The 12,464-nt window shown below is 43.7% G+C and overlaps 1 protein-coding gene across 1 annotated transcript in view; it reads left to right on the forward strand.

Annotated features, from left to right (window-relative positions):
- Positions 1-217: 217 nt before the first annotated feature.
- LOC115141682 (transmembrane protein 255B-like) overlaps positions 218-12,464 on the forward strand; it is a 34,296-nt gene continuing 22,049 nt past the window's right edge. The window contains exons 1-3 of the mRNA XM_029680771.2: positions 218-463; positions 2,220-2,362; positions 3,718-3,780. Of these exons, the coding sequence (XP_029536631.2) occupies positions 403-463; positions 2,220-2,362; positions 3,718-3,780 (267 nt within the window). The 5' untranslated portion in view covers positions 218-402. The remainder of the gene's footprint in view (positions 464-2,219; positions 2,363-3,717; positions 3,781-12,464) is intronic.

Consider the following 12,464-nt stretch of genomic DNA (forward strand, 5'->3'; position numbering starts at 1 on the left):
AACATCTCAAGGTATAGTACTGTAGGATTGTAAAAGTAGCCTATACAATTTCTCATAAGAATAGCGTTTGTTTTTTTTAACCGGCCAACTGAATAAACAAGAAAAGCATTCACGGTAAGATTCAGTGACTTAAGAAGAAAACGCCTATTATTAGGCTAGTCCTTTTGTAATAAGGGAGCAGCGCATCCTCGCAGTTTATAGGCTAGAAAAGGGATCTTATGCGTGCTTATTTGGGGAACACGTTTGCCAACCGTGCGCGCAGTGCTCTTATAAAACATTTGAAGAGCTCCATGCGCAACAGATCGTACCGAGGTGTTCTGAAATCAGCACAGCCGACGTAGCCCCTTGGCTCACTCAGGGATATTGTGGATATTATACTCCGTGGAGCATCCGTTTGGTAGCATGACAAACAGGGCCATTCGGGATGCAGACGATCGGGAGAAGCCCCCTCTCAGTCAAGCAGGTGGGCTATGGAGTTCAATCATTCAATGTGTGTTTATTCGGCTGTTTAGCCTATACTGTGAATTAGTGTAGGCTACTGTATTTGAATTAGGCTACTGTTTGAATTAGGCCTACAGTTTTACCATATTATGCTTTGTAAATTATGACAGCATCAATTAAATAGCTTAGTTGAAAGGATTTCGTTTTGGGCAAGTAAAATGCAAGTGGTTTTTGTCTGTATACATGAAGGCTATACAAGTTATATGCTTATTTAAAAACATTATTTGTACAGGTTTTTTTGACATAACCTATAATCTCCAAAGTAGTTTAGCCTAATCATTAATCAAATAAATAAATATATTACATTTATTTGCAGGTTTAACTGTATTTTTTAAATGTACTATTGGCAGGTCTATTTTGAGACCTGCCAATTGAAAGAATGATGACTGACGTGTAACTCATGTACTGATCTCGATGGGAGATTTTTTACATGAACGCAAATTAGAATTCGGCCCATTGTGTTTATTATACTATCTACTCTCTGTCTGAGGGTTTTTCATATGTATTCTCTATACTGTCCTTTCAGTATGTCAGTCCGCACAATAAATGGGCCCTTAATACATCTTAAATGTAATTATTACCATCATATTAATAATCCTTATTATTTTGAAAATAATAAATAATGGACTGGAGCATATCTGCTCCCTCAGTGCCAGAGTTCTCAGTAAAAACATGTAACTTTTTAAAATTTGTATTTTTTAATAAAAAATATAAAAAAAGGCCTCCTGGGTGGCGCAGTGGTCTAGGGCACTGCATCGCAGTGCTAGCTGTGCCAACAGAGACTTTGGGTTCGCGCCCAGGCTCTTGCGCAGCTGGGCGCGACCGGGATGTCTGTGGGGCGACAAACAATTGGCCTAGCGTCGTCCGGGGAGGGTTTGGCCGGGAGGGATATCCTTGTCTCATCGCGCACTAGCGACTCCTGTGGCGGGCCGGGTGCAGTGCACGCTAGCCAGGTGCACGGTGTTTCCTCCGACACATTGGTGCGACTGGCTTCCGGGTTGGATGCGTTAGGAAGCAGTGTGGCTTGGTAGGGTTGTGTTTCGGAGGACGCATGGCTTTTGACCTTCGCCTCTCCCGAGCCCGTACGGGAGTTGTAGCGATGAGACAAGATAGTAACTACTAACAATTGGATACCACGAAAAGGGGGTAAAATTAAAAAAAAAAAAAACATTACTTTTTTAATATATTTTTTTATCATAAATGGTCCCAGCCAACATTTCCATGTGGGACACTTATGGGTTAATGAAGGGCTGTTCCACAGGCCCCATGAGGGAAACCCAACAGGGAGTCAGGGACCCACAACATTTTGTCCTCAGTATCCACTTTGGCCCCACGTGGTTATGAAGCCCTACATGAGCCCACATAAAGCCCAACATGGCAATCGCATGTGGGGCCAACATGGATTCCGAGGACAAAACTTTGAGGGGCCCCAAGTGTTAGTCCGGGGCGGCAGGGTAGCCTAGTGGTTAGAGCGCTGGACTAGTAACCGGAAGGTTGCAAGTTCAAACCCCCAAGCCGACAAGGTACAAATCTGTCGTTCTGCCCCTGAACAGGCAGTTAACCCACTGTTCCTAGGCCGTCATTGAAAATAAGAATTTGTTCTTAACTGACTTGCCTGGTTAAATAAAGGTAAAATAAAAAATTAAATAAAAAGAAGGGTTAAGTATACATTGTACAGGGAAATAGTATTGTGACTGAATATGCATCTGTGGGTTCAGAGCTGATGAAGAGGAGGAACAGGATGGCGATATGGCTGGTACTGGGCATGTTCTGTCTGTCCCTGGTCCTGGTCATTCTGGGGATCTACACCACCACTCGCACAGAGAGCCTCAGCATCACTGGATATGCCTCTGGAGTCATTGTAAGTACATCTTCATCATTATCATCATCCTCATTATTAGTAAAACCATCATCATAATCATCATTATGTTAATCTGCCATTTTAGTGAAAATTACTCACTTGACATATAAATGAACTATTAACAATAACCACATTTTCTCAAATGTTTTCTCTTTATGTCATAAAAAACGACACCTACCTTAATAATAAAGAAGTTGCAATGCCAAGAAGGCAGGTCTGTTATTGATGGATAGGGAAACTATGGTTTGTGAGTTGTTGTCCACAAAACAAGATGTCTTCCAAATCATGACAATTAAAATCTCATAAATGTCGTGAGAGCTGTCATCATTCATCTTATTATAGCACATGACAGACAAACAACATATATTTTAGCTGTTATTCACACCACAGTCAGTAAATCTTTCCAGTAGATTTTATACACATTTGAAGACCGATCATTTCTAAGTGTATAATCTCGGTTAACCCAGAACTAAAATCTTGTGTAATTGGTCAGCTGATCGATAAATTATGGGCCCATACGTATTAACAAATTGGATCAAGAGATGGTAGAACGAGGTGCTCCACCTTCTCTCTTTGCAAGTTACGGTCCGAATGTCCCCTTCCCTTTGGAAATTCAAAATATGCTAACAACTGCGAAATTGTCATTTGTCCAAATAACCAGTGACGAAAAACACAAACACTGGAACTACTGCGGCTCGTTGTCCCACACATCCCATTCCTTTGCGTACCAGTTATTTTTTTAACGTAGAACTGTCCACAAGCGATTACTAAATTTAAGATAGAGAATATTGAATTAAAGTTAGATTCTGTTTTGTAGTGGCATCATAGGGTTCGGAAAGAGAGTCCACGATTCTGTAACATCATAGTAAGCGCTATTGGTTCTTATCTGTTTTTAAAAGTAGTCCATTTCTTTTTCTCAACCAAAAGGAAGTCCCACCCAATTGACTATTCGAAAATTGTGAAAATCTCAAATGGCGCTGCCCATGCTAAAACAGGCTTTGTGGCAAGTGTGCCCTCTATCCACCTCTATAAATTGTACTATTAAATTGACATGGATAAGACACAGCCATGTTGTAACAGGTACATTTTCTATTATGTCCACGTTTTAAACCTTAGCATTTCTTCTGCTGGATCACCGCAACTCTATTCTGATTTGGGGGTAACATTAGTGGAATGATTCAACTGCACAGCTCATTGGTGCTCCCAATTCTGTAGTAGTAGTAGTCCACCAGGGAATAATCTTTCCATAAAAATAACATCCGTTATATGACTTTTAATAGTGCATAAAGTTCTCTACAGTAAGAGCCAACCTCTGGCATCTCTCTAACAGTGGCTGTTCTATTTGATCTCTGCAGTTGGCGTTTGGATCCTTCCTGGGTGTTCTTGGACTCTGCCTGGAGGAAAACCGAAAACAGCTGGTACATAATAGTACTTCTCACTCATTTGTCACATTTGTACTGTCCTTCCTCCTGAATGGTCTCTCTCTATTCCCCTGCTTATCTCATCATGTTCTTGCCTGATCCATCTCTCTCTCTCTTGTCCTCTTGGTTATAGTTGCAGCCATGCACAGCAGAGATGGATTTGGGTAACTCCCGTTTGTGTGTAGGCTTCCCCCCCCCCAGCCCAAAACTTTAACAACTGATTTAGCTGATAGTGGACCATTTGTTAAAAAAGAATGCACACCCCATGGCTATTGCTCTCCCCTGATGCACAGTATTCACAGGGCTAATGACCAAAGGAGTAGTTTCAAAAGAGGTTACTTGGGGTTGAGTTTTGGTTTCAGTGTGTTTCCATACTGCATGGGAGTGATTAAGAATAGAGAGTGGTGTGGTATCCAATTCACAGCCACAGCCTCAGTTTGGTGTAAAAGACAGAAATATGGTCTGGCCTGTAAAACATTGAAGGAAACCCCTAAAACTCATTGGATAATAGTATTGGTCAAATCACATTTTATTTGACACATACACATGTTTAGCATGTGGTATTGAAGGTGTAGTGAAATGCTTGTGTTTCTAGCTCCAACAGTGTAGTAATATCTAACAATTCACAACAATTCACACAATACACACAACCTAAACGTAAAATAATGGAATGGAGGAATATATAAATATATGAGCAGTGGCATGGACTAAATACAGTAGAATAGAATACAGTATATACATATGAGATGAGTAAAGCAAAAATATGTAAATATTATTAAAGTGATTAGTGTTCCATTATTATAGTGGCCAGTGATTTCAAGTCTAAATATATGGGGCAGCAGCCTCTAAAGGTGCAGGGTTACGTAACCGGGTGGAAGCCACCTTGTGATGGATATTTAACAGTCTGATGGCCTTGAGATAGAAGCTGTTTTTCAGTCTCTCGGTCCCAGCTTTGAGCGACATGTACTGACCTCACCTTCTGGATGACAGTGGGGTGAACAGGCAGTGGCTCGGGCGGTTGTTGTCCTTGATGATCTTTTTGGCCTTCCTGTGACATCAGGTGCTGCAGGTGTCCTGGAGGGCAGGTAGTTTGCCCCTGTGGTTGTGGGTGGTGAAATTGCCGTAACAGGCGGTGATACAGCCCGACAGGATGCTCTCAATTGTGCATCTGTAAAAGTTTGTGAGGGTTTTAGGTGCCAAGACACATTTCTTTATCCTCCTGAGGTTGAAGAGGCGCAGTTGCACCTTCTTCACCACACTGTCTGTGTGGGTGGACCATTTCAGATTGTCAGTGATGTGTTACCAGAGGAACTTGAAGATTTCCACTTGCTCCACTGCAGTCCTGTCGATGTGGATAGGGGCGTGCTCCCTCTGCTGTTTCCTGAAGTCCAGAATCAGCTCCTTTGTGTTGTCGACATTGAGTGAGGGGTTATTTTCCTGGCATCACTCTCCCAGGGCCTTCACCTCCTCTCTGTAGGCTGTCTCATCATTGTTGGTAATCAGGACTACTACTGTTGTGTCGTCTGCAAACTTGATGATTGAATTGGAGGCGTGCGTAGCCACACAGTCATGGGTGAACAGGGAGTACAGGATGGGACTGAGTATGCACCCTAGTGGGGCCCCTGTGTTGAGAATCAGCGAATTAGAGGTGTTGTTTCCTACCTTCACCACCTGGGGCAGCCCGTCAGGAAGTCCAGGACCCAGTTGCACAGGGCGGGGTACAGACCCAGGGCCCTGAGCTTACTGATGAGCTTGGAGGGTACTATGGTGTTGCATGCTGAGCTATAGTCAATGAACAGCATTCTTTAATAGGTATTCCTCTTGTCCAAATGGGATAGGGCAGTGTGCAGTGTGATGGTGATTGCATTGTCTGTGGATGTATTGGGGCGGTTAGCAAATTGAAGTGGGTCCAGGATGTCAGGTAAGGTGGAGGTGATATGATCCTTAACTAGCCTCTCAAAGCATTTCATATTGACAGACGTGAGTGCCACGGGGCAATAGTCATTTAGTTTAGTTACCTTTGCTTTCTTGGGTACAGGAACAATGGTGAACATCTTGAAGCAAGTGGGGGAAAAAATTCTACATCACCTGTACTCCACACACAGAGACACGTACAAAGCTCTCCCTCGCCCTCCATTTGGTAAATCTGACCACAACTCTATCCTGCCTGCCATCCAGGATGGCTAAGCTGCCTGCCATCTAGGACCTCTACACCAGGCGGTGTCAGAGGAAGGCCCTAAAAATTGTCAAAGACCCCAACCACCCCAGTCATAGACTCTCTCTACTACTGCATGGCAAGGATCCTGGTCGGACACCACATCTACTGGTAGTCCATGGATCCGGAAGACGTGCTGCACCATGAGCTGGGCCATCTCTTTGGCAGAGGGTAGTTTGGGGAGAGGAATGAAATGGGTGGCTTTAGGAAACCAATCTATGGTAGGCCACCAAAAGACCAGGGTCCGACGGCAGCCCGGGTGGCAGGCAAGCCTGGATGAGTGGGCCCACTAGGGCGGCGGAGCGGACGGCGTCAGGAACAAACATCCGGTTATCAGGCCCCCCGGGGTTTGGCTGGGAACACTGCGACTAACAAACCTGCTTCCCTATCCCCCAGCTGAGTGCCGTCGCCAGGCACGAAGTGGGAAGGATGGTCTCCGGTTCCGGGGTTGTAGTTGTGGGGCTATAGCGGCGGGTCAGTGCATCCAGCTTGACATTCTGGCCGTGTTGAAGGCAGTCTTCCACTCGTCCTCTTCCGTATCCGCACCAGGTGGTAGGTGTTACGTAGATCCAGCTTCGAAAAAATAGTGGCCCCCTGGAGAGTCTCAAAGGCAAAGGAGATGAGGGGTAGCGGGTAGCGGTTCTTCAAGGTTATGTCATTGAGACCCCGGTAGTCAATGAACGGGCGCAGGGTCTTGTACTTCTTCTCCACAAAGAAGAACCCTGCGACGGCGGGGGAAGAAGAAGGTCGGATGAATCCTACAGCTAGGGAGTCCTCCATGTAGGTCTACAATGCCTTGGTCTCTGGGACGTCCCTTGGGCGCAGTCGTGCTAGGGAGCAGGTCAATCCCGCAGTCATAAGGTTGGTGCGGCAGAAGCGAAGTGGCCCGGGCCTTGTTGAACACGTCCCGCGGGAATGGTGGAGAGGTCCGGGGCGACTTCCGAGCCCCCAGGAAGACATCCCGGGGCAGGTTGTGCTGACTCCAGGCAATGGGCTTGGCAGAACAATCTCCAGTAGACCAGTTAATTAGGGGATTGTGCCACTGGAGCCAGAATAATCCCAATACCATGGGAATCCGAGGAGACTTAATGAGCAGGAACTGGATAACCTCGTTGTGGTTCCCTAACACACGTAGGTTGATGGGAGTGGTGTTCTGGGTGACCCGGCCTATAGAGCGCCCGTTCAGAGCTCTAACATCCATGGGAATGGAGCGGGGCTGAGTGGGGATGCCCAGCTCGGAAGCCATGGTAGAGTCCAAAGGCTCTCATCGGCCCCAGGTGAGTAATCCAGATTGGTATGGAAAAGATACAGGACGGCAGGCAGGAGCAGGGCAGGCAGGAATGGTCAAAACTGGGAAACAAGAAAACAGGAACTATAGCAAAGACAGGAGCAAGGGAAAACGCTGGTAGGCTGTTTGTCTGGCAACAGACAAACAGAGAACACAGGTATAAATACACAGGGAAAGATGGGCAACACCTGGAGGGGTGTGGAGACAATCACAAAGACGGGTGAAACAGATCAGGGTGTGACACCCATGGTACTCTCTGTTCTGTTGTGTTGACTCTCCACCTCATACAGCAGGACTAATGATTAACAAGTTAGAGAAGATGGACAGAGGTGTGTGTGTGTGTGTTATATATATATGCTATAATATCCTTATATATATATATAAGGATATTGATGAGTACATGTGGGGCTGCTCCATGCCATCTTTTTCCAGCAGAAGAAAACACTGTTTAAAAGGAGGCAGATACTGAGTGTATAAACAGAAAGCAACTTGTTAGGTCGATGAAAGATGGGGAGATGGAGAGAGTGAGGGGACCTCAGCACAGATGAGACAATGTGCCTGGCTTGGAAATTATCTCAATGCCTGCAGTGTAGACACGCACACACACACACACACACAAGCTGTTCTTCTGTTATCAATACATTTTACCACAGTTTTCTTGGAACTTGGAAAAATTGTAAACATTTGTGAGTTTGTAATATGAAGTAAAGGAGTCTGCAGCTAATTATTCTCACCTGCTAATGTCTGTCTCTTGTTACGGTTCTTGTAATTGCATAAGAAAACAAGAGTATTTCCAATTAAAATCACAATAAATGTTAAAGAAGGGAGGGGGGGAGCATTCCAGGTGATTACCTCATGAAGCTGGTTGAGAGAATGCCAAGAGTTTGCAAAGCTGTCATCAAGGCAAAGGGTGGCTACTTTGAAGAATCTCAAATACAACACTTCTTTGGTTACTACATGATTCCATGTGTTGATGTCTTCACTATTATTCTACAATGTAGAAAACAGTAAAAATAAAGAAAAACCCTTGAATGAGTAGGTGTTCTAAAACTTTTGACCGGTAGTGTCCTACAATGCCTTCAGAATGTATTTACACCCCTTGACTTTTCCCACATTTTGTTGTGTTACAGCCTTAATTTAAAATATATTAAATTTAGATTTTTTTGTCGCTAGCCAACACACATACCTCATAATGTCAAAGTGGAATTATGTTTTTCAAAATTGTTACAAGTGAATGAAAAATAAAAATCTGAAATGTCTTGGGTCAGTAAGTAATCAACCCCTTTGTTATGGCAAGAATAAATAAGTTCAGGAGTAACAATTTCCTTAACAATTCACATAATAAGTTCCATGGATTCACTCTGTGTGCAATAATATTGTTTAACATAATTTTTGATTTACTACCTCATCTCTGTACCCCACACATACAATTATCTGTAAGGTCCCTTAGTCGAGCAGTGAATATCAAACACAGATTCAACCACAAAGACCAGGAAGTATTTCCAATGCCTCTCAAAGAAGGGCACCCATTGGTAGATTTGACAAAAAAACATGCAAGTAGTCCGGGTAGCCATTTGATTACCTGTTCAGGAGTCTTATGGCTTCTAGGTAAAAAAAAATGAGCAGCCTTTGAGAAGCCTTTTTGTCCTAGACTCAGCACTCAGGTACCGCTTGCCATGCAGTAGTAGAGAGAGCAGTCTATGCCTGGGGTGACTGGGGTTTTTGACAGTTTTTAGGGCCTTCCTCTGACACCTCCTGGTGTAGAGGTCCTGGATGGCAGGCAGCTTAGCCCCCGTGATGTACTGGGCCATACGCACTACCCTCTGTAGTGCCTTGCGGTCAGAGGCCGAGCAATTGCCGTACCATGCAATGATGCAACCAGGATGCTCTCGATGTTGCAGCTGTATAACCTTTTGAGGATCTCAGGACCCATGCCAACTCTTTTTAGTTTCCTGAGGGGGAACAGGCTTTGTCATGCCCTCTTCACGACTGTCTTGGTGTGTTTGGACCATTCTAGTTTGTTGTTGATGTGGACACCGAGGAACTTGAAGCTCTCAACCTGCTCCACTACAGCCCCGTCGATGAGAATGGGGCATGCTTGGGCCTCCTTTTCCTGTAGTCCACAATCATCTCCTTAGTCTTGGTTACGTTGAGGGATAGGTTGTTATTCTGGCACCACACGGCCAGGTCTCTGACCTCCTCCCTATAGGCTGTCTCGTCGTTGTCTGTGATCAGGCCTACCACTGTTGTGTTGTCTGCAAACTTAATGATGGTGTTGGAGTCGTGCCTGGCCATGCAGTCGTGGGTGAACAAGGAGTACAGGAGGGGACTGAGCACGCACCCATGTGGAGCTCCAGTGTTGAGGATTAGCGTGGCAGATGTGTTGCTACCTACCCTCACCACCTCATGGCGGCCCGTCAGGAAGTCCAGGATCCAGTTGCAGAGGGAGGTGTTTAGTCCCAGGATTCGTAGCTTAGTGATGAGCTTTGAGGGTGCTATGGTGTTGAACTTTGAGCTGTAGTCAATGAATAGCATTCTCACATAAGGGTTCCTTTTGTCCAGGAGGGAAAGGGCAGTGTGGAGTGCAATAGAGATTGCATCATCCGTGGATCTGTTTGGGCAGTATGCAAATTGGAGTGGGTCTAGGGTTTCTGTGATAATAGTGTTGATGTGAGCCATGACCAACCTTTCAAAGCACTTCATGGCTACGGACGTGAGTGCTACGGGTCTATAGTCATTTAGGCAGGTTGCCTTTGTGATCTTGGGCACAGGGACTATGGTGGTCTACTTGAAACCTGTTGGTATTACAGACTCAGTCAGGGACATGTTGAAAATGTCAGTGAACACACCTGCCAGGATTCTACTCAGACCCATACTCTACACAGACTGGTGCGCCATAACCAATCAGAGCTGCAGTATCCCTATATACAAATAGACCATTGTCATATATGGATCTATGCCATTCACTTTGAACTGGACTGTGTTAACAGCATGAGTGGGGCAAAGTAGATGTGCTTGTTTTCAGATCAAAGCAAGAGCTGCATGTAGCCAGGTGTGTACATTTGTTAATATTATTTGCTAGTAAGTGAGTTATTAGCCCAGTTATAGCCAATTTCTAGTCAGCAATGGGGGAGTGGTTGCTTCCTACAAGAGCACAAAACATGTACATTTCCAGCCATTTGAAAAGCAAGACAGGTAAATAGCTTTTTTCTGGATTAAAAGGGGCATTGTTGTATTTTGAGACAGGCTTGAATAAGCTAAGTAGCCAATAGACAGAGGGTATCATAATTTATCTAATTCTTTGTAATAATAGTATGGGAATAATAATTAATTACATTTTGTAAAGTGGTTTCTTGCATCAAACAACAACATTTTCAGTCACCTCCTTGTCTGAAGGACAAGTGGATAAACAGGTTAATGTCAAGCCCTGTATATTTATTTCAAAGTGTCATGAATGTAGGCCTACATTGAACACCACACATTGTCTGCTACTGTAGCCTGAATGATAGAACAGCTATTTCCATGTGAAAATGTTATGGGATGCATTTTCTCCATCGTTTTTTTTAATGGTAGGCCACTCTGATAGGCCTACATTATGATCAAATAGCCACTGTTATAACTATAACTTAAAACAGGTACAGCCTCAGTGTTCACAGTAAACGCATGCCAGAAGTTGCATTGAATTTTCAAAACTTTTAAGTTTGAGCTCAGCAGACCTGAAATTTGCTCAGTGCCGAAACATTGATTATGGTTATGCTTGTAATCGTTAAGGACTGGGGAGTTTTTCAGGTTAAAAAATAAACGGAATGGAGCTAAGCACAGACAAAATCCTAGAGGAAAACCTGCTTCAATCTGCTTTCCACCAGACACTGGGAGATGAATTCACCTTTCAGCAGGACAATAACCTAAAACACAATGCCAGATCTACACTGGAGTTGCTTACCAAGAAGACAGTGAATATTCCTGAGCGGTTACAGTTTTTACTTAAATTTACTTCAAAATATATGACAAGATCTGACAATGGTTGACTAGCAATGATCAAAAACCATTTTGACAGAGCTTCAAGAATAATGGGCAAATATTGCACAATCCAGGTGTGGAATGCTCTTATAGACTTACCCAGAAAGACACAGCTGTAATTGCTGCCAGAGGTGCTTCTACAAAGTATTGACCCAGGTGTGAATACGTATGTAAATTTGATATTTAATTTTCAATACATTTGCAAACATTTTTAAAAACATCTTTTCACTTTGTGATGATGTGGTATTATGTGTAGATGGGTAAAAAATATATACATTTAATTTGAATTCAGGCTATAACACAACAAAATACGGAATACGTCAAGCGGTATGAACACTTTCTGAAGGCACTGTGTACAGTATATATTGAGATCTGGACGCGTACCCATCCAGTACCTCCGCGGACAAGAACCCCTGTATTAGGGCATGCAATGGAAAACTTGGAAAAATGTATTTCTTATTAGGAAGTCAATGTACTGTAATCCCGTCCTGTTCCTGGTAGTTTTCTTCAGTTTGGTCCCTACCCACTGGGCACAGATATTATTTCAACTTCTAGTTTTGAGTTACATTTCATTGAGATGTCATCTAATGTGACTTCAACATGTCCACCATGTCATTGGATTTAAGTTAAGAGTTAGGGTAAAATAATATGAAATTCCCTTACGTTGATGACTTTTTGCAAATCCAATCAGTTTTCCACGTTGATCCAACGTCATCGGATTGAATTCTTTGTTGAAATTAAGTGGAAACAACGTTGATGCAACCAATTGTTTCCCAGTGGGTAATGAACACATCCCAAAGCATGCTTCCCTCAGGTCCACAAACTCCCTCCCACCCCTTCCCACATCTGTTTCTCTTTGTCTGCTGGCGGCCAAAGCTCCTTCATACTCTCTCTCTCTCGGAGTGTGGATATTGTGCTAACACTGGGTGACATTGAGTTGAATCTGCTCAGCTATTTTGTCTGACATAATGTCTTAAATCCATATATGCGCCCAACTGTGTTCATTGTAACAATCATTTGGTTTTCTGTCTTCATCAGATGAAATTGAAAGCTTTAAACATCTCACTGGGCACACGCTGGTTGAATCAAAGTTGTTTCCATGTTATTTCAATGAAATTACCTTGAACCAACGTGGAATAGGCGTTGAATTGACGTCTG

The sequence above is a fragment of the Oncorhynchus nerka genome, linkage group LG14 (genome assembly GCF_034236695.1).
Source record: "Oncorhynchus nerka isolate Pitt River linkage group LG14, Oner_Uvic_2.0, whole genome shotgun sequence".
Taxonomy (NCBI): Eukaryota; Metazoa; Chordata; class Actinopteri; order Salmoniformes; family Salmonidae; genus Oncorhynchus; species Oncorhynchus nerka.